The 26,774-nt window shown below is 43.3% G+C and overlaps 1 protein-coding gene across 9 annotated transcripts in view; it reads right to left on the minus strand.

Moving 5' to 3' along the window:
• tns1b (tensin 1b) overlaps window positions 1–26,774 on the minus strand; it is a 177,978-nt gene that overhangs the window by 53,242 nt on the left and 97,962 nt on the right. For all 9 annotated transcript variants that reach the window (XM_069662594.1, XM_069662597.1, XM_069662596.1 and 6 more), the window contains 2 exons: window positions 10,122–10,163; window positions 684–733 (listed from right to left, as the gene is read on the minus strand). In XM_069662594.1, coding sequence (XP_069518695.1) covers window positions 684–733; window positions 10,122–10,163 — 92 coding nt within the window. The remainder of the gene's footprint in view (window positions 1–683; window positions 734–10,121; window positions 10,164–26,774) is intronic.

Consider the following 26,774-nt stretch of genomic DNA (forward strand, 5'->3'; position numbering starts at 1 on the left):
AATCCGTGCATCGCCTGTGTAGCATGTGCATCCCAACCCTCCATACAGATACACAGTACCTGCCTTTCTAATCTAACTTTCTCTATAATGTAAAGAGGTCTGTCTGGACCCTTTCGGTTGATCGGCTGCCTTCTTTTATCCAGAGCATTACAGATTTCAATTGCCATTTGACTGTGTCATTGTGTACGTAAAAAAATAACCGCTATATAGATGAAAAATGACTGTACATAACACAAACTTACTCTACTTGCCCGCTCAGAATGTATGACAGCATGTGTTGAATTGTTTAAGAACTTGAATCATGTCTTTGATTTCACTGTTGGAGAATCAATCCGTCCCTGAGGCTCAGCGCAGCACGTCAGCTTGAACTGTTGTGGTGTCGAATTTACACATCAATTACACAACTGACAACATCTGTGACTCCCTGAGGACCGAGGTGAGGGGGCCTGACACCAAATAACTTTGTGTCCAGCAAAACAGTGTGAGGTCTGGTTCAAAGCCAGGGCATGTTGCTTCACTTATTCCCCTGTGAGAAGCAACAGATATCATACTGCAGCTAAACTTTTAATGCAGCTTAAAGCTGAATGAGGAGTGTTACATTTGATTCCTAAGACAGTTCAACAAATACAGTCCAACGAGCCATTTTAGTGGGAGACTTGCGCAAAGGAGAGAACAGCTCTTACCTGGACGGTCTGCGGCGTGACTCCATGCTCTTTGAGGATTTGGTTGAGCCCTGAAAAACACAAAGATAAACACTTAAGCTTATTGCCTTATAAATGAAATACTAACAAATATACAGTGAAAACATCAAGTCACCTTTAAAAGTATATCATTGTATTACCATGCAGACTTGGAGAATGACAAGATACAACATAACAGCCTGGTATAGTAACTCGTACAGTCGAAATCAAAGATTGCTCTGCAGGTAAAGACTGATATGAAAAATGATGGAGTTTAACAAAATATTTCTGATCTTTTCATTATATTTAGAGGGAAGAACAGCAACATAAATAATGTCAAAAGTAATTCAATAAACCATTTAAAGCTTCTGCTACTCAAATGAATTCAGCAACTTTATCGGCAATAAGTATCAGGAACAATTCAAAGTACAAAATGTTTAGAGATAATCATATTATAAAAAAAATAAATAAATGAAATTATTTGGAAATAAAGTTCATAAAATGTTCACATAATGGTGTTTAAAAAATAGCCGTCCCTCCAAACATTAGGCACCTAAAGAGTGGATGATATTGGGGACATCGGATGTTGACCATGGGGTTGTGCAACTCAGCGTTATTGTCAGGGGATGTGTATTAGTATGTGCAAACTGTAGCTCGTAGGTCGTACAGAAGCTCGGCCATCATGTCTGGGTTGTTTCGGTACGTTTTTCAGTGTACAACGGCAGCATCCTCCCAGCTCTCCCATTTACATAGCTGTTGTTTTGTAACATAGTGAGTTCATTTTGCATTCCTCTATTTGAGCTCCCTATATAGAGAGCAGGGAGTAGTTAATGAGTGAATGATTTGTGACACACTCAGTAATAAAGCAGAACTCACTGTGGTAGAAATGAGGCTGACGAGGTAAAAAAGAATCCTGTGTAAACCAACACACTCCCATGCTGTGATGTAAAAACAAACAAAGAGAGACATTTGGATTCTTGCTATATTTAATATTTAAAGATTTGACACACTGTGTGCACGTGGCACCCCTGCACCGCGTGATGGACTCTTATATACGATGCCGTGCAGCACCCTGTGAGGACGGTCTCACATGGCACCCTCGCAGAGCGGACCAGAGAGGCCTCACAGAGGAAGTGTGGCTGAAGGTGATTGACTGTGTTTGGCTCCACTCCGCCTCGCCTGCCTCGCCTCCCCCTCAGACCAGCTCCAGCGGGGGGGTCAAAGGTCATGTGGACTTGTTCCCTCCCCTGTGGTGTTTGGGTCACATGTACACAGGAGGGGGCTGTTATCCATCATCATCCATTAGATCAGACTAGCTGGCTGAGCACCGCCGGCCTCCCTGGATGAGTCTCAGCCTGCTCTGCTCTCCTAACGCCCGACTGCCTGTCAGTGCACACGTTTCAATAAGCCGAGAACACATCTGTGTGCAGGGGGTCATGTGAGCTAGAGTTCAATACAATCATTTACAGCCCCCTCAAAAATGTTACTTCTTCCCCCAGAACAGAAGCAGCAAAAATGAATATAACTGCGACATTCTTCGGCAGACACAGGACGTCAGGAGAGGCCGTGAGTTAAGCCGCCACAGCTTGTTTTTATAGTGGTATGTAATAATATGTATAAATTCTTTACTGCACTGGTATTGGAGAGGTATCGGCCGATTCTGGACTCAACTTATCGAATTGTTTTCGGAGGGAAGAATCAGATGCTAATCATGATGCCCGACCCACCTCAACTGGCTCCTTTCGATGCGAAGGAGAAGCGGCTCTACTCCGAGTTCCCTCCGGATGTCTGAGCTCCTTCCCCTCTCTCTACAGCCGAGCCCAGACACCCTCCGGAGGAAGTTCATTTCGGCCACTTGCACCCAAAGCTCCTGACCATAGGTGAGGGTTGGAACGTAGATCGACTGGTAAATTGAAAGCTTTTGCCTTCAGGCTCAGCTCCTTCTTCATCACGACGGTCCGGTACAACACCTGCATTACTGCTGACGCTGCACCGATCCGTCCGTCAATCTCACGATCTATTTTACCCTCACTCGTGAACAAGACTCTGAGGCCTTCGGAGATTTCCAAAGTAAAACATTGAGTGACCTAACAGCAGGATTTTCATGCGTAAAATTGGGAACAGTTCTGAAAATGATGACATCAACTGCCAAACCTGAACAAGCTGCAGTAGCAAAACACTCTTCATGAGTCCAAGCTCACCACCAAGAACAAACACAAGAAGGGGTGGTTGCTAAACACTTCAGAAACATGTCCTCAGAAGTTTACCATGGGAAACAGGTTTAAAGAAGAGCTTGGTTTAACAAGCATGACTGATTGCAACATTTTGTGACTGGATTTCTCTGGATGTCCTGTGTTTGGGATTTCCAGTAGCACAAACACCAGCTAATTACCTAGCAACAAAGTTTCAGTCGGTTTTTTCCCTCCTTGAATTGAGCCTTGAATGCACCTTGTTTTCGTGGTGGCACAACAATAAGAACAAACAGCGCTGTGACGGTATTTTCAAGGTCTTAAAATTCTCTCTCTATCTATGTGATGTCCAGCACAGAGTGTTTATAACACTACAGGTGCACAGGATATGTACCGTGTTTGTCTGTTACTGTTGCAATGGGATAATCTCAACAAGTGCAAACTAATTACTTGAAGCAAATGAACCTCACAAGTCAACTAAAGCTGAAAATGTACAAAAACTCAACTAAAAAATACATTAATTAATAAAAAACCTCCCAACACTGCACTTATTGGTTGAATATGTGTTAAATAGAAGATATCTGGAGAGACGGTATAAAACCATAAAACACAAACGGGCACAAACAGGACATAAACAAACGTGATGACACAGTGTTCTCCAAAGTTCTTCTCTTTCCCAGAAAACACACCTCATTTCACGTGTTCACGTGAGTCCGCTGCCCGACTGAGTCGAGACAAAGCAAATTCCCCCATTTTCTGCCGGTGCTTCGGCCTAAACGTTTCAGTATGTTGCAGGGTCTATAGAGAGCAGAGAGTCGCCAGAGGAGGACAGAGATGAATGAGCCAGAAATGGCCTTAAGGAGACGGTACAGAGGCGGACGCAGGGCATGAAGAAAGTTAAGAGCCCTTGTGTTGAGTGGAGCTGTGGGACTTAATGCACATGGAAGTCAGGAAAAGCCCAAAGTGGTCATAAATGGACCAGAGAGAGGTGATCGTCCTATATTTGAAAGGCAAGGTAAACATGTTCGAGAAACGCAGACGACACACGGTGCCACCAGTTCAACCAGCGTGCAAACAAACGTCTTAATTAGAGACCGGGAGGGATGCTGTTTATATTGTGCTGCTGTTAATTTGTAGTTTTTGCTTAAAATTAGTGACATGAGCCACAATGTTGAAGTTAGAGAGCAACCATCTGGGTAAGTCAAAGCATCACAGTGAAGTTATTAGAAGTTATGAGACAGAACAGTCTGTGGTCACATCGATGCTTCTCTTGTTGACATCAGGATGTTGGAGACTCAAGATTCATGAAGAGTGATCTGCACTGCAGTAAATATCACTTCATCCTTGAACAGCTGCAAGATTTTAAGCATCTTAACAAACAAGACACAACGATCATCTGTGTTCAAATCAAATCAATTTCCTCCCTGCAGCTGCTCTGAAACACTGAGCGCCACACAGACCGCAGTCTAAGACCTGTTTCTCTGCTTAGAGAACTTGCACTGGGAACCAAGGGGGGAGGCGAGGTAGCGGGTGAGGGTGGGAGGAGGGGGTGTAGGTGGGAGGTGGAGTGGGGGGTCCAGCAGGCCTGTTTCCAGATGAAAACCATCTGTGGAGGTTGACTTTACAAGCAGGCCATTCAAATTAACCATCTGAGAAAGAGCGAGGGAGCGGAGGAGGGAGGGAGGGGGGTAAAGACGTTGGGGGCTGGTAAAAGTCTGCGAAGGAGACGAGAAGAGCGATTCCATAACAAAGAAAAAAGCAACAAGTGATAAAGGAGAAGAAGCAAGAGGACCCGCGTCGACTAAATCCATCCATGGTGTCCTACCTTCCTGAAAAGGTAGCCGGTACTCCATCTCCAGGCCCCCCTCAGAGAGGAGAGCCGCCTCCTCAAAGACCCTCCTCGGTTCATCTCTGGAGAGCTCCCTCCGCTCTCACTGCTCTCTGTCCGGCAGTGAACTTTCCTGTGTGAAACCTCTCCCTTTTCTCTGCCGCCGGAGGAGGAGAGGGGGAAGAAGAAGACGAGGAAGTAGAAAAAAAAACTAAAGGCTCTATTTTGGGCAGCTGCCTGCAGAGGGACGCTTCATGCTCCAGCTCAGACCGGACTCCTCCACAGCGCTCCTCGTCCCGTCCTTCTGTCCGCTCTCTGTTCTCCCTCTCCTTCTCTCCCTCCGTGTCTGAGAATCAGCCACCCTCCCCCCCCTCCGACTCTGCCTCCCATCACGTTATCTCTCCCCCTCATATTCAGCTTTTCCCTCCCATTTCTCATCTGTGTACTGATCTCAGATGCAACTTCTAAACTCGGTTACTGTTGATAAACATGTGGCATCTGATGCATGTGTGTACACACAAACGCATAAATCATCTGACTGCAGCCCCCCACTGCTGTGTGTGTGTGTTGAGTCACGTCCGGTCAAATGTGCTTTTGTAAAACGATTTATTCTGTTGTGTTCTTGTACAGTTTGGTTTTTAGATGCCTGTTTTGTCAGCTGAATCTGTGCACAGAGCAATGCGGCAAAAGCAAGTTTGTAAACTGTACAAAATCAGTGTTTGTCGTTCACAGGGTTTCTAAAGGAAAGCTCTCCTCCTCTCCAGACTACACAGAGCCAGTGATTAAAACCGGTAAGAAAACACTGAATAAAGCAGTTTGATGTAAAACTCTCTCTGACGCTCTTCTGTGGACACGTGAGTCAGCGGGAGCAAGCTGAGCTGCTGCTAGCTTATTTCAGAGACAAACTTGTGTTTACGATTAGGTTTCCTTCACTGTTCAGTGTTGACAAAGTTTTTTCGGTTTCCTTCTGTTCAAAATAAATGTAACCCAGTAATTAAAACCGCTAAAGAAACACTGAATAAAGTGAATTCATGTTAAAACCTGGTTTTTCTCAACACTATTTGTTGGACAGAGGACGTCAGACGGGGCTGCACGCTGAGCTGCTGCTAGCTTGTTATTAGACGCCCAGCTTGTTTCTATGTTAGGATTCTTTCAGTGTTAAATACACATATAAAGCGCCTTTCTAATCTTATGACCACTCAAAGTGCTTTACACTACATGTCGGTATTCACCCTTTCATACACACACTGATGTAGTGCCATGCAAGGTCACCAATCAGCTAATCATTTGCACACATCCTTTGGGAGCGATTTGGGGTTCAAAAAATCAAATACAGACACGCACATCCCCCAGTGGGTGCTGGATCCAAAACAATCAAGTATATCAAAAAAATATGGAAAGATCCGCACATCAGGAAGCTCCTGTAGAGGGTTTTATTCAGCACAAAGTGACGTTTCAACCCAACATGCTCTTCCTCAGACTTGCAATTTGCAATGGCAATTTGGGGTTCAGCATGTTGAATGGAGGAGCCGGGGATCGAACCACCGACCTTCCGATTGGATGATGACAGACTCTACCTCTAAGCCACAGCCGCCCCATAGGATGCAGTAATTAACACCAGCAAAAACAGTGACTTAAACAGCTTCACATTCAGAATAAATGTCTGTCAGAGGCTCTTCAGCGGGGCTTAGGAGGCGGCCGAGCTGCAGAGCTGCTGCTTACTCCAGCTCACCCGCTGAGTAAAATCCCTAATTTGGTTGAATAAAATAGTTAAAAGCAACCATGAGGGGACTTGAAACAGTAAAATAGTCATCAGCTAGAAATGGTATAATGTCCCAATGACACGCCAACAACGGAAAAGTCAGACAAACATGCGTCATACAGGAAAAACATGACACACAAGTGATAAAGAGTTCAGTGAGCTGAAGTGAATAAAAAGCCAAAAGCAATTAGTGTGACTCCTGCTGATTCCTGATGCTCTGCTTATGTACGTGTAGCTGTTGTATTACATTTATGTGTTTTCATTTACAGTTATTCGTTTAATTTAAATGTCTACATTAACAAGCTAAAACGAATAACAAAGTGAACAAAGACTCAGACGAGACACAAGACCAGCCGAGATAGAAAGTGATCCAGTGAAGCGAGAGAAGCTCATGTAGTCATAAGACGAATCTTTTTGATGCTCCGAGGCGATGAGGCGCGGCCAAACGTCTCCCAGACGTCACAGTGTAACCACACAGCAAATGCCCGTGACCAAACAGCTGCACACACACACATTCATACTGCACGGACGTGTGATCATATAGTACGTGTGAAACTCATTTAATCACACGTTTAGGATCTCTGTGTGTTTCAGGCTCTGCCCGTTAGTTAAGCTGCACCAGATGACGACCTGAGACTGTGATATGAAGCTTTGTGACTGAGGCAGAGAAGCTGCTGTGCTTCACTGTAAGAAAAAACTGAAGAATAACATGGGAAATGCCAATAAAAGCAGCCACACACACACACACACACACACACACACACACACACACACACACACACACACACACACACACACACACTCGGACAGTAGTGCATTTGTGTTTATTTTGGTCCTTGTGGATGAAGCGGGCACATGGCTCTGGGTGGTAGCTCTAAATCGGTCACTTTATCCTTCCTTTCCCAGACAAAATACAACTCACAGGAAGTTGTGTCATAGACGAGCAGTCCCGCGTGAGTCCGAGCCAAACATGTCCGCATGCTCTCATTTCAATGTGTGTGTTTTAATCCGCGTAGAGGGCAGACAGTCATTGCTCTGAGGCGGTGGGTGGGGGGATGGGCTTAAGGGTGACAGGTCATTGAGTGTTTCTTATTCCATCACACAACCTGGGCTGTCTGTGCTGAAGTTTAATACAAAACAACTGTGATGTGTACTCACACTACTGTTCAAAGATGTGACCTAGTCAGGACATTTGTACTTCTTCTACTTTTCTAAACAGTAATTACCATAAAATTCGGTGTATAAGACGCACTTCTAATACTTTTAAAGTAGGCTGCGTCCTACATACCGGTGCGACCACTATACCTGTATAAAAAAGAGAGAGAGGCATTTTATTCTGTTACAGTATTTTACCCAGGCGATAGTGGTATAAGCTAGCTAACGCTCGGTCATGGACACGCCCCGTTACATACTTCATGACCGCCTGTGCAGCCACCGCCCTCACCACAATCAACGTTAACGTAAGCTGCTAGCTACAGCACCGGAAGCTAGCAGGATTGCAAACTCGTCTTGGCAAAAATAGCTGGTAGGCTGTGTTTTGTGTTTGTTTTGAAGGCATTTCAAATGAAAATAAATTGCATTAACTTGTTTTTATTAATAAAGTTATTGAAAACCTTTTTCCCGCTGGGATACCACCAAAAACAGACAGCGTCTCATGTTCCGGTTCGACTTATATTCCAGATTTTAGGGTAAATTAAAGATGAGATGATTGAATGAGGGCTGCAAGGTGTAGTGGTTAGTGCTGTCGCCTTCCTGTGTGGTTTGCATGTTCTCTCTGTGCATGCATGGGTTCCCTCTGGCACACTTCCATCCCCCGACATGCTTGGTAGGTTTATTAGTGATTCTAATATTGAATGTGAACAGTTGTCTGTCTCTGTGTGTCAGCCCTGTGATTGACTGACGATCAGTCCGGGGCGTAACCCGTCTCTCGCCCAACGACAGCTCGGATAGGCTCCAGCCTCTACGCAACCCTGACAGGATAAGCAGTATAGATAATAGATGCAGCCTGACCCTTCCTAAGCCCCACCTTTCTTGCTTCACGCTCCAAAAGTTTGATACCTGGAAAACCCCTCAAATTTCCACTTTCCTTTTATTGTTTACACTCGATATGTCACGCTAGGCTTGTCTATGATGGAAAGATAACCACATTTGAAGATGGTTTAACAAGCAATGCTGTCTTCTCATCTGTCTCTACTCGAAAAGGTTTGGTCCCACTGCAAGCAGTGCGCCTCATGCCTAGCAATAAGAAGTTGTTGGGAGGTTAAGTTGGTTTAAGACATTTAACTTTAATACAGCTTTCATGCGACCCAAAACATTAATTACCTCCCTTTACAGACCTGCAGTTAACATTTCATTAATAGTAAATGCAACCTCATCAGCATGTTCAGGACGTGAGCCTGTAGCTGACCTCAACCTTTAACCTCCCTGCATACTGTCTAAGTTTTCACCACAGGAGGCATACAGAGAAAACTTAGTATCACCCTACACTGTACTGACAAATCCTCTGGCTCACAAATCAGCAGCTAATCACAGTGAAATGCCCCGGTGTCCGGTGTTCCCTCTTAAACAGTCGAGCAAAAAGGCCGAATGGGAGCAGACTCAGCTGTTTGCTGCAGCAGCCTGGCTCCACTCCCGGCACAGAAATCCCTGATCTTGTTTTAAAGCTGCAAACTGAGTTCCAGGTAGGTTGATGCATCAGACAGCATCTTAAACAAAAAGCAGTTTACATCCATCAGTGATTCCAAATGTATGACAGTCTGACTGTGGCCAGTGTCACATTGTAAGTGTCGCGACGATAAACCGCAACAAAATCACATAAGAGAGGGCCAGAAAACCGCGGGACATCTCTCTCCGGGTTTCTCTGCAGCACATGTGATTGCTTCAGCACAACAAACACGACAGGTAAAGCAAGAGGATGTTATCCAGCAATCTGTTGTTGATGGGGTTGTTCTCCTGAACGTATAAAAAGTAAAACCAGATGTCATCAAATTTCCACCAGACACTGACCTTTGAGCACCAATTTCTGTGAAAATGTGTCATAGTTAGCGTATGAATTCTTGAGTTATGACCAAGAACATTTCTTGAGAAGTCACAGTGACCTTTGACCTCGTTCTTGAGTCCATGTGGATGTTTGTGCCAAAACTGGAGATATTCCCTCCAGGCGTTTCAGAGATATTGCTCTCATAAGAATTGGAAGAAAGAGTTTGTTTTTTTCCAGAAGATTGTGATGCTGCAGCGAAGTTGACCTTTGACCTTTTGGGTAAAAAATGTTCTTATGTCATCATTTTATCCTACAAGACATCTGATAACAGAGACCTTGACCTTTGACCACCAAATTTTAATCAGTTCGTTCTTGAGTCCATGTGGAGGTTTGGGCCAAAATTACAGATATTCCCTTCGGGCCTTTCTGAGAAGTCGCATTCGCAAAGATGGGACGGACAATCCCCTCCCAAAAGTGTTCAGATGCTTTCAGGTGTATTGGCTGTTAAATAAGTCATTAATGCCAGTTGAAGACCCTCTATCCACTGGTTATTAATAACTTTCCGACTTCAAATGCCCCGTCGGCCAGTGTTTGAGAGGCAGATGAATCGGCTTCTTCAACTAAGTAAACCAAACAAAAGGGGCGACTGGACCTGAGAGCAGAAACAGAGGTAGAAACTCACCATGGTGTCTACATGCTTGAGGGCGAGGTCACTGCTCGGCGCCTGTGAAGACAGAGACAGGAAGAAGATCAACACCTGCTACATTTCATACATCAAACACCACTACGTTATGTTATGTTTTATCACGTCACAGCGTCTCCTCTCATGCTATGTTGATGCTACACTCAGCGTCATTCCTTGCCCTAATGTGGCCAGGAGCAGAGCGGGGCTCCACCTTGAATGCGTGGGACCATCTATAATCCCTCTGTGCAAATATTTACACAAAGAGACAGGTCTACTTCCATTAGCCAAGAGCAGAGAGTCCATCCGTGGAACGCTCTTTTTCAGCGCCATATACAGCTATGGACAGAGAGAGAGGGACAGGGGATCAAGGCAACAGAGACAGAGAGAGAAATGAGAGGGGACAGCCAAAAGAGAAAATGAGGGGGAAGGGTAAGAAAGAAAGGACAGATAATAAGTAGTGGGTGGATGTTCACCGAGGACAGGCTCAGAGACAGAAACCAGAGAGACAGATTGACGGCAGGCTTGGGGGTGAAGAGCGAGAAGGATGAGGGTACAGAGAGAGCAGAGGAAGAAAACTTCAGAGCAACCCATGATGTCATGAGCTTGTGTGGGCTTGGCTAACTGCAGGTTACCACACAGGCGCAGATGTTACTTTGTAAATGAAGCATAAAAATATGTCTGAGGAATATTGAAACCATCAGCCAAATCTATATGTAGCAGAGAAGACAGTAAATGACTCATGGCACTTTTCATCACAGCAAAACCATATGCAGTGTGCATAATGTGCAACAAATGAGAGCATCCTGGCCATAGACTGTATATAAGAAGTGGGCGTAGCCACCATGATGTCACCCACTGGTTTGTGGAAGACTGTTTTAAAGCCTGGATTTTGGTATTTGGACAGTCCCCATCTTTTATTTTATGTGCTACATCTCTGTTGTAATAGGGTTGTAATCTTGAAGATCTCAGCTTCTTTCTCTTTGCGGGAGCACACTTCCCAGATATCCAGACAGTGCTGCATGTGTGACGTCCACGGTTGGCTCCGGTTGTAACTCTTGATTTTCCTGGCTGAAGGTCGCTTTCCTTTTCAGACTGTTTGCTTCATCTGAGCGTCGAGTTTGTTTCTTTTTCTTTGGATTTTCACTTCTTGTTGAAGTTGTATCTGTAGTCATCCATCTTTTCTTTGTTTGTTCAGCCATAGTAGATTACTGTTTACTCGTAACACTTGCAGAGACCGGAAAAACAGCCGCTTAGCTCCGCCTACCCTCTCTGGCAGACCAACCACTGCTGGGTGATGGAAAACGCGTCACTAACTGGGCGCTGCTTGTGATTTTTTCCACTCAAGTTGCATCAGACACCCAGTCTGTAATACTGCGAAAGGCTTTCATCAGTGGGCCATAGGCTCAGTCACCATTGTGTAACATCATTCGGCGATAGATAGAGACTTAACAGACATTTACTTAAATGAAAATCTTTCAGATTACAACTTTACAGAAGTTTCTGTGATAGCCTCTTGTCAATCACAAGGGAGCCACGCCCAAAAGCATACCTAAAACATAAGTATTATCATCTATATTGCTCAAAATGGGATCCTAATTTACAAGATAAACATCACGTATCAAAGAAGACTTTAACCTATTGATTGGGACCATAAAAACATGAGGAAAAGGTTAACTGAGGTAAAAATGTAGTCAGAGGTAGAATTATTTTCTCATAGACTTCTATACAAATACACCAAAAACAGCCTGTACAATTGAAAGAAGTGCTCAGTCAGATTAGTCGGCTTGTTTAATTATCTTTAATCGTATGTTTGGATCTAAATCAGGTAAATAAACATTTCCCATCAATAACAAACTTTAAAAATGGGAATGAGTGGCATACTGAAATTCAATTTGTCCTTACGGGGAATGTCAATCTTTTAAAACGGGTCACAACTATGCAGTTATGCAGCCTCAAGTGCAAAACAATACCTACACATGGGAATTGCAATTTTTAGTATACTCAAACAGAGGTTAATAGTTGATTTGTTAGGAACTATTTTCAGCAGTGTAATAATACACATTTGTTAAACTAGTGAGACTTAAAGTCGACAGGATGGTGCATGTGGGATTAGCTCAAAATAAACTACAGTGTGTGTGTTTTAATAGTTTTTGGACGACGATGAAGGAACAAGATGTCAGGTTGGATACACAGGAAAGAGTTCTGGTAATGATCACTGGACAGTCCCACACAGACAGCTGGCCTGGTGCACCAAGGATGCTCTGCTTCTGTTGAAGCTCCAGAGGAATATAAACACTAAAAGCAAAAGGGTAAATTATAGTCTGTCTGTGGAGGCCCCAGAATACAGACTCAAAACGCCCAGAGAAAACCACCAAGTAGAGAGAGAGGGGGAGAGAGAGAGACTATAGAATCATCCTAACTTTACGCCAAACTCCTGCCCGAGCATTGACACCACCTACTTGTGACTTTTAAATACAAAGCAAAAAGAATCGTGATTACAAAGAGAACACAATTTAAAAAATTCAACTTATATTCATGACTTCTCGAGCAGGTAGGTGTTCACCTCTGTGTTCTTGTTGTACAGCACGAGTTACTTCTAGGAATGAAAGCAAAAGTAAACAGCAGACTGATGTTTGAGCCTCTAAATGCAGACTCCGCGGCCTGAATCTGCAGCCGCAGGCATTTCCACACAAACAGACCCCATTGTGTGTGTGTGTGTGTGTGTGTGTGTGTGCACCAAGAAAAACACACACAGACACAAACAATTCTCACAATGATACATCGAGCATGTGCGTTTCCGCTTTGAACAATTGCAGCCAGATGGCCGGAGTGTGTCTGTGTGTGTGTGTCTGTGTTGGTGTTTGGTAGCTGGGACTTGCAATCAATCGAGAAAGCATGAGACAGCTTGGGAAGTTGTGTATCAGTAGAACAGTCCGCAGAGGATGTGAGTGCAGTTTCTGTCTTCAAAGAAACATCGAGGGGAGTTATGGTGTCAAAGACTTCTTTGTCTAATCCCGTATTTAAAGCCAGGACCGGGTCTTGGATTTCATAGACTGTATATATCATGGCATCAAATGATTCCGGACAGCATCCACTCTTAATCTGAATTTGCTGCGTCATCGTGATACAAGGTCAATCCTCACAGCCCACAATTGTGTTTTGAAGTCAAATTTAATCTGATCAAATCAGGGGGGGACACTTTGTCCCACATACAGATAAACAAGGTACCCTTCCTTTTACATCTGCATGTAACAACCATTGAACTTAGTGCAATGTGAAGCCATCTGCAGCAGCATGAGATGGTCAGAGCTACTACAAACATTGCAGAAAGACTGCAGAATGTCCCGTGTAAAACAAAAAGTCTACATTGAGCTGCTGTCGTAACCCACATCTCAATGTGTTTCCTAAACTTAGTTTTTGTGTTTATGCTCAACCAAACTGCCCTTAAAACAGACTCTTACTTATGCATCTGTATGAGATACCTGAGAGGAGCTGTGACAAAGCTTATTTGACAACCTGCAGAGGCAAACTGAGTTTATGTATGAACAATAGGGGTGTGAATCTCAGGGTAACTCACAACATGATACGATACGTATTCTCTATTTACAGTAGGCAGGAACGGCAAGTGTTCTGGTTTCCATTTGTACTACACTTGTAGTCCGAGTAATATTGACCAATCACGTATCAGCAAGCTGCGGCGTACACAGGAAAAACAGTCCGTGTTGAGAGCAAAAGCAGGCGGAACGTAATGCACCGTAATGACATCCCAACTCCCATCAGCGCGATCTGACAATGATTTAGCTTCTTATTAATCTCTATAAACAGACATCTGCAGCAAGTCCAGCTAACAATCTGCTCTGGATCAGAAATTCAACTTGAGACAAATTCCCAGGTGTCACGAAAGCCTTCAGCGTTCAGATTTCCCGACGTCCTGGAATGCATCAGAAATGATCGATCTGACCTCCGTTCTACAAGCGAGCATTTTAAAAGCAGTTTTCTTCTCCTCTTGAGGACAGACCTCACAAAGCTTCATTTTACTAATCTGCATCATGATGTTGAAATTTCAGCAAACATAAGACCTGTTAATTAAAGTCAGTCACAAGAAAAACGGTTTCTTTTTCTGTGAACAATGCAGCACGCGGAAAAAGACTTAAGATTAAGATTTATTTATTCATTGCAATTTGGTGTCAATTTTTACAGAATTTGACACAAACGGAGATGAAACAACGTATTTTCAGTCTGTAAATTAATTTTACAGGACTACATAACAACTGTTAAAACAAATAAGTCTTTGGATTTGAAAGTGACTGGAGCATTTCACCGCTGTCCGACATCATTCCGCTGTCCTCTTCTTCTTTTATTTTTTATCAATAATCATATTGCACGAGTCAGGACGATGATATATTGCTGTATGGATATTTTGTCCCACTCCTAATTAACAAGCTTAAAAACAAACCAGTAAACACTAAAAAGAGATGCAAGCACTCTTCAGGCCCAAATACATCAATAAATGCTGAATGTTTGTGGCTGTGTATTTGGATATGTTGGTCGTACAGTAATTCTATCAACTAAACAGAAAAATGAACTTCATTCATTGCACAGATTTTATGACTCTGCGGCACATCACTCGCTCAGAGCGATGCTTTCACCTTGAGACGAGTCAGCTGAGCATCATGTTGCACTTGTTCCCATGAGAAGAGCTAAATACAGACCGTTGATCTCTGATGTGGCAGCAAAACAGAAACAGGCACAATATTAGACGCACAGTATGACGAAAATGTTGGTTGAAGGGAGAATGAGTGAAGTATTTCCTGCTTCATAGCTCAGAATGGGAGGTATGAGTTGTGACTGACTTAAATAGGTGCTTAATGCTGCCAAAATATGCACACATTACCTCTATTTTTATAGGAATCATAAATAAATTAAAGGTTTTTTAAACCAAACTATTTCTGTAGCTTTTACTATCACTTGAATTTGAAGATTTTATAGGGATTTTGGGGGCATTGCTTCGATAGGAATAGAAACATCAGGAAAAACCAGACAGGTTACAAACAGTTAGACAGATCTAACTGTTTTCCTTTAACTAAAGGCAAAGCAAGGTAGACACCTGTTGGAGATAGGAGTGGGAATCACAGGGTAAGTCATGTTATATGGCCCACGATAACGATAATATCATGATACAGTGATTCTGACATAATTGATATATTGCAAGACAATCATAATGATACAATATCTGATTAACTTCTTCGAGCAAGGAATTTCCATTCATGTTACCCTGAAATTGCAGATAAATCTGTTTAGAGTGCCGTATATTTGCAAATAAATATATCGATATTTGGGGCCAGCATATCGATAACTGAATTGCACGAGTCAGGGCAACGATATATTGCCTTATCAATCTTGTGTCCCACCCCGAGTTGGAGGTAACCTTAGGAAGGCATTAGAGATGATACTATTTGAATCTGGCTTGTTTATTTCTAGTGATATTTTCAGTCATAACTAAGGTGTGTAACAAGCCTGTCAATTCTGCTGTGCTAATTTTATTGCCTACTGTGCTGCTTTGCTAACGTCTTTGATAAACCAAATCTCCCCAACAGGGAGCAAGTTTGCTCTGTTACACTACTCTTAATTGTTATCTGCCACCCCCGTACACAACAAGTCACATTTTTTCCCTTGTTGCTGCATGCTCAGGACCATTAATCATACGAACATGACACATGGGTTTTCTGCCGGAGTCAATGCAAACAAACTTTGTGATTCGTTCTATTATGTAGCTCTTTTAATAAATCATTTGTTTCCTTGAGGCTGATACCAAATGTTCTGTCCAAACAACTGATCTAAGCAACTTTATGTGGCGGTAGAAATGAACGTGAGTACTCTTGAACAATCCTGACAAGCAGAACGATTGGAAAGTGTAGTGGGTCAAAGTAAAGGAAGCAGTTTGCATAGTCAGAGTGTTCACCATTTTAGTGATATTACTAGTTACCCTAGATATTAAGTTGTTAATGCAATGTTATAATTGCCTTAAGGAAAGACGCAAGTGCTAATAAGCTTGAAATTCAAAATTGCCCTTTTGGGCTGCATGTCGTCCCCTCACAAACAATACACATTTCATTCACAGACAACTGATGAGCTGAGTTTAAGAGCCTTCTGATTTGTAGCTCATGTTCGGGTGTCCTTATAAAGATCACGTGGGAAACACACAGAAGATGAGACACCATGTACACAGCCACGTGTCTGCCTCCTATAAGTACAGCATATCAGAGTGTTACTTTCACCCAGCGCTCTTTATCGCTGTCACCACTGTACCATGTGCTTCTTTCACATGAGCACAGTGGCTCCTTTGACCAATTTACCAAATTACAGCCCACTCCTTTAGGAAGGCAGAGGTAGCTAGCACGATGGGAGTTTCCCCCCTGAGCGGCGGGGATAAACGTAGCCCAGAGCTGAGCCCTCTAGGGAAATGACCCAGAGCTAAATATACAGCTGTGCATCTTTAGAGCTCGAGACACAGCCCATTTCGCTCGGCCCAGCCGGCCTCAGTGTGGACAGCAGGGTGGTTAAAATCACCGCTTTGGGTGTATGAGTGTGGGTGTGAGATGAGGAGAGTGAGACAGAAAGAGAGAGAGAGTGTGTGTTACTCTGAGAGGAAACAGACGGCATCGATTGTGAGTGTTGGAGAGATTCAGTGTTTACGTTCGGTCATCGAGCTGACCATGCAGAAACTGATTCAGACTGCATGAATGACAGAAAACACCAGTGAAATTAGTCATGAATCACTTTACTTTTAATTTCAATTCAGGGGACTATTTTTACATTTTTGAGTCGATTTGACTGATGGGTTCAGAAAGTTTTGGAGTTGCTCCAGTCGATCGCTTCAGCCAGCAGCTGCAAAACAGGCAGTAATGGTTGCAATGCAATCCTATGGGGCAAACACGCCCACACAAAGAACTTCAGCTTAAGTGCTTTAAGGGCTCAGATTGTTATTAAAACTAACATTGCAGAAAGTATTGCTACAGGTATAAATATTTATTTTAACCAGAAACAGTCATATTGCACTCTCTTTAACCCCACCAAACTCCATTTACAAAACCAGTAATTTTACTTTGCAGAACACAGAAGTTGCTGGTCTACCTCTGTTAGCTTGTTTCTGTTATTTTGTTGTGTTGGATCTGAGTTAACCCTTTAAAGACCCCCTCAAGAAACATCTCCATGTGGTGTTTTTCATGTGCTGCAAGACATATCAGGGACAACATGAGCAGTCATCTCCATGGCTGGGCCTGTCTGCTTTTAAACTGCAGTGTACCAAGGACAGGCTGAACAAGACATTTTCAGATTGGCAGGTTTGAGACGTCACAAACCTAAGGAGCCAATCCTGTAAATGGACGGGTGGTGACGCTATGCATATCATTATGTGTAACCTTTGGCCACCACTTTGGCGATGCACGAGCCAGCTGTAAACGTCATCGTAATTTTTGCTAACTCAGTGCTGACTACTAACGTTAACGTTGCTGCTAATTACTACATTTCAAGCGAGCTAAGTTTCAACAAGTTGCCACTAAATGATGGCAGAGACGTGTTTTGTTTTCGGCTGTTATTTTACAACAGGAGAAATGAGTACATAGTGGGCGGGGACTCTGCAGATTCAGGAAATTTTAATGAGTAGAAGGAGGAGATGCCTTGGGAGGATTTTTACAAGGTAATTAAACGTATTTTGCAGAAAAAACATATCAGACACAATTTATCATTTCAAGCAGAGCATTTTATACATCTTAAAACATGACTGGGGCTGCTCTTTAAAAGACTAAAGTTGCACAACAGCAGAAACAACAAACTAATCAAGGTAGCATTAGAGCAGAAAGTCCCGTTTTTGCAAAGTAAAAATTCTGTACTTTTTAAATACATTCTGGTGGCTTTGACGAGGGTGATGTTAACATTTGTTTCTGGTTGAAAAAAACAGCATATTTCCAGAACAACATACTCGACCTCAGTCGGGATCTTTTCTGTTATGTTGTAAGAAACCTCAAAAATGAATTCAAGCTTGCAAGTGGCAAAAACAAGCACTTTGTTTGGACCTACTTTCATGAAGCGTATTTGCCCCAAAAGGATACCATTTAGTACCCAAACTATGTCAGTAGGACCCATGTCTAAATATACCTTGAACTCCACTTAAATACTGTATACATAATTCTGTGTGTGTGATTCATTTGGAGTGTGTTCAGGACCTGAGAGAGGAAGTGCAGGGTCTCCAAGCACCCATGGGAAACTCTGCCATTATTTTGTACATCCCTGTGTCTATAAGTGTGTGTGTGTGTGAGTCAGACCAAGGGTGTGTGCCCAGTGCCACTCATCCTTTCCCCTCCTCCCCCTCCCTCTCACTCCCCGGGCAGCCTGGTACATTTTTAGGACAATTGCTTTCTTTGGAAACTTAAACACACACCACGCTGGCATCAGAGAGGCTACGTAGCAGCTCTACTCCTCTGTTTACACTGCATGTTGGAAAACAGCCCACACCAAGACCTGACCTGTCTCTGAAATGTTTCAACTACGCTGCGACATTTGTGCAGCATTACCCACTGGTAATGAAGTGAGTAGATGTACAGCTATATGTGCAATCACAAGCTATCTGTTTATTGTAACTGCAAACAATAAAGCACATCCTGAAACAGTTCCCTCGTGCAGTGTACAGCTGATCATATTACAATGAAGAACTCCAAAACAATGCAGCATGAGGAAAGGAATAAACAGCGATCGGCTCCTCTGAGATGCTATTTCCTGTTGTGACTGACTGCAGATCAGCCTCGTATTAAATTACATCAAAAATAAATTCAAATCTTGTTTTGATTCAGTGGGAGAAACAGCCGTTTGTGGTTACGATATCCGAACAGTTCTGCCTCAGGTAAGATAATAAATAAAACTGAAGTGACCTTAAAATACTTCCCTCTGTTTGCCTCTATGATGGACACCTGTGCAGGCTCCTGGCTGATGTGTCCAACAGTGCCTTCTAGTGGGAATAAACACAAAGTGCAGGCATGGACGCTGGCTGGCATTCTGATTGTTTACCTGGAGCCTTTGTCCTTCACAATAAAACGTATTTAGACTTCTGAAAACAGCCACATTAAGAGTCCCTCTGAGAAGCTCAATGCAAATGTAAAGATAAAAAAAAATGCTTCTTGTACTTTTAAAAAGAGTAAAATCTGAGTACGTGTTTGTTTGCCTTCAAAGTAAAAGCACAGCTGTTTGGCAGGAACCCTCACAAATACTCCTGGAGGGGAACTCTAATAGCTGCCTAAAAAGGCAATCCTACTTCTTTTGGGTTGAAGCCACGATGGAGCCAATTCTTGCTTGATTTAAAAAGTACACAGTGTAATGTTGAAAACTTGATGCTTGAAAATAAAGAGCACAAATTACATATTTGTGTCACCTGCTGAGGTTGTTGCTAAAGTGCAGATTTCAGCTCGCTTGTCTCTCATGCAAAATCCTGATATACAGATATGCAAAGCATTCACAGAGTAAAGGCCTGAGTAAATAGAGTAAAAAAGTATCCTTATATGTATGATGGGGAAATGTGTCTTCTCCTTCTCTAACACACAAACTTGGAAAAAGCATCGATCTAGATACTTTCTCCTCTCTTGGCAAGTTCACAACTATTTTTAAAATCAACAACGTTGTTGCTCTAAATCATTCTCCCAGCATTAACCAGGATTATTTTAGTCACTCACTGTAAGCTGTGCGTCTTTCTGTTGCCACTGCACGGTGGTGCAGTGGATAGCGCAGTGGAAGGTTCCTAGTTCGAATCCTGGTTCGGAAGTAGTGGACCTGTGTGGAGTTTGCATGTTCTCCCCGTGCATGCGTGCGTTCCCTCTAGGTACTCCGGCTTCCTCTCACAGTCCAAAGACAAGCTCATTGGGTTCTTTAGTGACTCTAAAATTGCCTGTAGGTGTGAGTGTGAAAAGTTTTCTGTCTCTATGTGTCTCTGTGTGATTGACTGTTGATCTGTCCAGCGTGTACCCCGCCTCTCGCCCAATGACAGCTGGGATAGGCTCCAGCGCCCCTGTGACCCTGAACAGGATGAGTCCTTTTGATAATGAATGGATGGATGGATGCCCATCTTCAACACAACACCTTGACAGAACACATAACAGCATGGAAAATGCATACAAAGTCCCGTGTGACTCTAACTGAAGTTCCTTACACTATTACACTGGTATACAGTTTAATTTGATGTAAAATATATAAAACAAATAGATTTTATTTAATTTCCTGAGACTTTTATTTTGACAAATCTATTTCTAAAATACACATTATGGTCGTATTTATACCAAAACGATACCACTGAAAGTTCAACATTCACTCCTACCACTTCATCAGTCTCAATAACACACAAGCAACAACACACGCACACGCACACGCACGCGCACACGCACACACACACACAGCTGTTCCTCTCTCATGCTCCGTGCTCCTTCATCTGCAGCGTTCACACAGCCATGTCCCAGAAATGTAAACACAGCGCTGAGGGAGGAGGGGCTGCGTATGTTTGTGTGTGTCCCAGGGTTAAAGTTAAGGTTGGAGTGTGTGTGTGCTTATTCCTGTTCCCACCCCCTCAGGCACAGGGGGGGCTTCTAAGATGCCAGGGATCCCTGAGGACCAGCGGAGAGGAGAGTGGACGGTCCTCACTGTGGGAAAAACCCCTGATCCGTCCCTGACCCCGAAGCACCTCTGACTCCTGTGTGTTTCTCAGCCCGCCCGTCCCCGCTCACGCTGATACGGACCGACCGCTCTGTTATGTAACACAAAGCCTTTTCCAACATGTGAGAGAGGAGCGAGGACGCTGCCAAGTATTTTTACTCTTTCAGGATGTGTGTGTGTGGAAAGGGTCTGCTCGGCCACACCCACATGCACATAAACACACCTATTAAACAAGTTGTTTTCTCTCCTCGACTCTAATATCCAGCCCTGCAGATGTCCCAATATGGCAATAACACAAGATCATGATGATAACTAAGAAAACAAATTGTGCAGGTTTTATCTAGACGGCTGTACTTCATCATTATACCTTTATTTCTTGGCTGAACTTCTCCTGCCTGTGAATGATGAGGTGCTCTGTACATAATGCAATAAATGGCCTTAATAGTTATAATAATCAAAAAGTATGAATGTAATGTAGTTAATAACCTCAGCTACAAAAAACAAAAACAGTGCCTTTCACAATAATCTTATAAACTGATCTGTCAGGTAAGATAAATTAAGGTTAGTTACAACAGGCTTAATTCAGTTTAATATACGTGTCTGCTTAGCCGTAATCACCTGCATGATAAAGACACTGCAGGTTATGTCTTAGGGAAGCTAATTAAATGCTTGACGAATGCAAGACGATCCAACGCTACATACACCTTCATAATTCACCTTTTTATGACACATTTTTCTTCTGTTCAGCCAAATATTACAAAACCAGAATCTCTTCTTCTTGCAGTTTGGAGGTGACCAACTTGTTTTTGTGCACATGTGTGAAATATCTGTGTCGACCTCTGCAGCTGTCCACATGCATATTTTAGTATGAATAAACCTTAGGAGTCTATGTCCATGCTAGCAGCTCTGTGAGGCTGCAAATAGGCACAGCAGTGCTTTGTGCTAGATGAGTCAGCACGCTAACACTCTCACAATGACAATGCTAAAATGCTGATGTTCAGATGGTATGACTTTTACCTTGCTGCCCATGTCTGCATTTTAGAAGTGGCTAATATTTGATAGCTTAGCCCTTACAGGGATAATCTCAAAGGTTTTCATGTAAATAAATATCTGTTAAGTCACTATCTGTCAGCGAATGAGCGAATGAGCCTATGGCCCACTGATGAAAGCCTTTGCATTTGCAGTATTACAGACTGGGTGTCTGTGGCGACTTTAGCGGAAAAAATCACAAGCGGCGCCCAGTTAGTGACGCGTTTTCCATCAGCCAGCAGTGGTTGGTCTGCCAGAGAGGGTAGGCGGAGCTAAACGGCTACTTTTCCGGTCTCTGCAAGTGTTGTGAGTAAACAGTAATCTACTATGGCTGAACAAACAAAGAAAAGATGGATGACTACAGATACAACTTCAAAAATAAGTGAAAATCCAAAGAAGAAGAAACAAACTCGACGCTCAGATGAAGCAAACAGTCTGAAAAGGAAAGCGACCGTTAGCCAGGAAAATCAAGAGTTACAACCGGAGCCAACCGTGGACGTCACACATGCAACACTGTCTGGATATCTGGGAAGTGTGCTCCCGCAATTACCATTTATAACCACAGGTGCTGCCAAAGAGAACGAAACTGAGAACTTTGAGATCACTTTAAGTCATTAATTTGCAGGTATTTGGTTATAAATCAAATTGTTTTAAAAGTACTGGACGAATTAAAATCATGTCCTGATAATAGCCCCAGAGGAACAGTTCAAACACTTCATCCTTTGGGGCACAAACATATGTACTAAACTTCATGTTAATCCATCCAATAGTTGAAACATTTCACCCACAACTTTGTTGTGGCGCTAAAAGAAAACATCCTGTTCATGTTGTGAATGTCTGCACTAAATGTCACGGCGATCCATCAAATGGTTGTTGAAATATTTCAATGTGGACCAAAGTGGTTGACCTGCCGACCATTATTGCCATTCCAGAGCCGTGCTGCTAGCAACAAAACACTAGGGAGAGATTGTGGTCATGGTTAGAAGAGACCGACGTCGACTTCTGGCAAGTCTCACACAGCAAACCCCCTAAGCAGCCTTCATATCTAGTATGAGGTTGTGTCGATGCTAAGGTCGTGTGGCTGTTGTTTTTGGTGAGGACAGACTCTTTGATTAATTTGTGAAGACGAGAAAGTTCTTGGTACTTAACCTCACGGTGGAAAGTCTCAGCCTTTATTCAACGAAAATACAGCGCTGTTTGTAATTGCAAAAGACCTGAAACATACCGAAAGGTTGGTATAGGATGACGATATTGGTCTCTGATTGGAGCATTTACTCCAGTTTGGAAAGCCCAACATAACCAACCAGGCTGAGGGCGACCACAGTCTGACCTGATGTTTCTTCATACTGTACTGTCCAACACTGGTTACACAGGGTTAATTACAGCTGAGCATGCAGACCAGCACATTGTTATAATATATCTAAGTGAATGGGACAGGAATAGTTTTGCCTCTCTTAAACACAACACCTCACTTAGTTGGATGACTTCATAAAACTGCAGTTTACAAGCCACCATTCACTCATATAAATCAGCCACACTGAGAGCCACAGTTACTTTTAAACACATAAATAACAAGTGTGTTCACAATTCATGTGTTTCATTACTAATGAAAAATGCACTGTTTGTATTGTTCTTAGGGGAGAAATGGAATGTTACATTTTTAAACTTGGATAGCAAATTCAATGCCCATTTCAAAGTAGCACTCAAACAAGGCACAAACTCTTTTAAGAAAGTGCAGTGGTTTCTCTGCAACAGAAATCCTTAAAGGAGCAGTTCACCCCTGGAAAAAGCCACTGTCAGTCAAAGCTGGTGTTCTCTGCAATCGATAGAAGCAATAATATTTGAAATTGGCGCCATAGCTGTGGAGAAAGTTGTACGAACAGCTCGTGGTTTCGCCCATTCTACATTCCTACAACACCCAGCATGCATTGCGCCCCTCCCTCTGAAAGGAACGGCCCAGCGAGAGACGCTGGAGTGAAATACTACCGTTTCGCTGCAGGCGATGGCTCCAAGCGGTACGGAATCTGAAATACGACAAGAATATACCGGTGGATCGTAAAAAAAAGCCTTCGGATCTGCAGTCAACATTTCAAACGTGACAATTTTGAACGATACATGACTTCGGAGGCGGGCATCCCAGATTGAGGAAGTGTAGTTTAGCGAGCTCCCTGGCCTCCGCCAGATGACGTGTTTTACGTTGTCTGGTGGAGGTTTTCCAGGGCCAATTGGAGAAGCAGATAGTGTCCTCCAAAGGCACAGAGCCAAACTGCATTTGTTTTCATAATGGCATTAGCTCCCCATAATAGCATGATAGGACTGAGGTTGAAAATCGGCGAACTGGCCCTTTAACATATTGTCTGAAGGTGAAGAGATTAAATGAATTGCAGGGTGAGAGATTGGTAGTCGACTTTTATTTGCATTTTGGTCTTTAAATCTGTCAAACAAGACAGAAACAGGCATCACAGTAACTTTCCCGAAAGCTCCTTCTTTCTGTCCTTCACGTAAGCTGAAGTCGATGCCTGTAGAGGAAAAAATGGACCATGACGTCAGTCCTTCACAGAGCTCCCTCAGGTCTTATGTAATATATACACACTTGGTAGTGCTGGAGTATCATGCACTCACACTAACACATGATGCCTGACTCAGTATGAAACATGTATTTCTGGTAAAGTCTGTACATTCCCAGGGCACTGTGATCATACCAGTTACAGGAAGCGTGGTTGCTGCTTGTATACACAGCGTAACACAGGGCACATCAGGGAAATATGTGTGGTTCTGAGCACAGCGCTAATTGGACCACATCTAGACCATCTTTGCCCTGCAGTTACTCATTACTCAGCAATGTCCTGGCCCTGTTCCCCCACTACACAAGAGCTATTAAAAAAGGAGCTGGGTGACGTAGGTGTTTCGTGGTTGTTGGCTATGCAGAGTGTGTGTGCATGTGCTTGTTGGTGCGTGCGTTCTTTATGTATGTGTGTCTTCAGGTGATCGGTCTACACCCGATCCCTTCATATCTCTCCCTCCATCGACCTCATCCAGGCTTTGTGTTTGTGCAAAATACAAACTATTCTCGGCAGTGTTGGCTCGACATGAGGGCACATCTGAGGAATTCTCCCAGCATGCTTTACAGCACGCCGGGCATGTCCAAGTGGAGGGGGTCTGGTTGGGGGTAGTCACTATGTTGTCATCTCTGTGAGATGGGATCTTCCAACAACACATCATCAATTACACGAACCGGGCAGCCAGCTGGCATCACCTTCTCACAGTGGGCTGATTCCTACTGAGAAACTGGTGGGTAACTATGTTTAAATCAGGAGTAAGACGCAACTTCTCTCATCATAACATTCATTGTAAATGAATATGTTGGTGTAAATGACTCTTCTACTGTCAGTTATCAGAGCTGTGGCTCCACAGGTCCTCTAATGTGAGAAGTAGGGCTGTTACTTTTCCCAAAAATGACGTTCGAATGAATTCTACGTGACATGGAATTTGTTCCAATTATGTTGAACACAAGGGGGGAGGTTGGGTACATTGGGTGTGTTCGTATTGAGATGATCAGTTCTGTAGCCCGGTGTTAGGGATGAGTTAGGTGTGTCTGCTTCACTGCAAAAACATTAAAGAAGTGAGTTAATGACTTAAATGATTTTACACACACGGGGACAGAGGATGATTGGTCAAATTTGCAGAAAAGTTGCGGCAGTTGGCCGATATTGCAAGGTCGAGAAAAAAATGCAGCAGTTGGTTGAATTTGCTTGAATTCGCAGGAACACCTTGCACCTTCCTGAATGGTTTGCTCACTTTAATCTACTGCTGAGAAAGATAACTGATACTCATCTCAATCACTACCGAGCGTCATTCTGTTTTACAGTTCGTCTCTGAAGCTCGTCCCGTTTCAGTGGAATGTCTGCATTCTCAAAAGAGAACTTTTGTCATCCTGACATTTTTCTTCAGCTAATTCAATATAAGGGTGATGTAATCAGTCTGCACCTGAGTGTGGCAGCTCATCGGGTTGGTCTCTGGCAGCAAGTGAAGGAATTCACCAAACAAGGGGCTGAGGAGAGCTGACACACACCTCAGGCTGCTGCTGGGAACGCTCACAGGCATGCACGCTCGCACGTCCACACATCAACACAAACAGCATCATCCACTTCCTGTCACACAGAGCCACCAACACGGCTGAAAAGTGACACATACTGTACGCACAAGCAGAATGGCTCACTCATCTGCGTGATATGTAATTTAATATAAAGTGAATGCAGCAGCCGGTCGCTCTGACTCAGTGGAACAAGGCCGTATCACTGTCTGGCTGCTTTTCCATTTGGCTTGAGAGCCATCGTCTCTTATAGCTTTATCGGTTTTCCTCTTCTTACTTTCTCCACTCTCATCGGTTGTAAAGGTACAAATGTTTTACACCTCAGCTCGTCAGCTTTTATGAGAGCAATCAGCAGCTGTAATGCAGGCAAAAAGCCTCCGGGGAGACTCCTGCTGGCAAGCAGAGGAGAAGGAGATAAAATGGAGGGAGATGCCCTGAAGCTTCTTCTTCCTTCAGCTATTTTCATTCCATTTAACCAGATGAATAAAAAGAGAGAACAGAAATATAATGTTTTATGTTTTTGCATTAGTCTCTGAAATGAATCAGCTGAAACAAACAAGTTGACAGACGAATATTTTCTAGTATTTCCTTCCAATGTGATAATAAGAATAAATATTATTTAAGATCAGCCTCTGAAGGTCCAGTGCACAGTCAACATGTTCTCACTCTGAACTACTGAAACATGGCAGCTGTGATCCTTTGCTTCAAAATACGCCAAGCTACGTCCCCCTCTGGCGTCAGTTTTGCACTGTCAGGGCTCTGCAGGCTAGTTAGCAATAAAAATTATGCTATAAACTGTTCAAGTTAGCATTGAGAGAAAATCAAGAACGGGGTTT

This window comes from Semicossyphus pulcher, unplaced genomic scaffold (genome assembly GCF_022749685.1).
Source record: "Semicossyphus pulcher isolate SPU_LCO1_2020_fin unplaced genomic scaffold, fSemPul1.0.p SCAF_15, whole genome shotgun sequence".
NCBI lineage: Eukaryota > Metazoa > Chordata > Actinopteri > Labriformes > Labridae > Semicossyphus > Semicossyphus pulcher.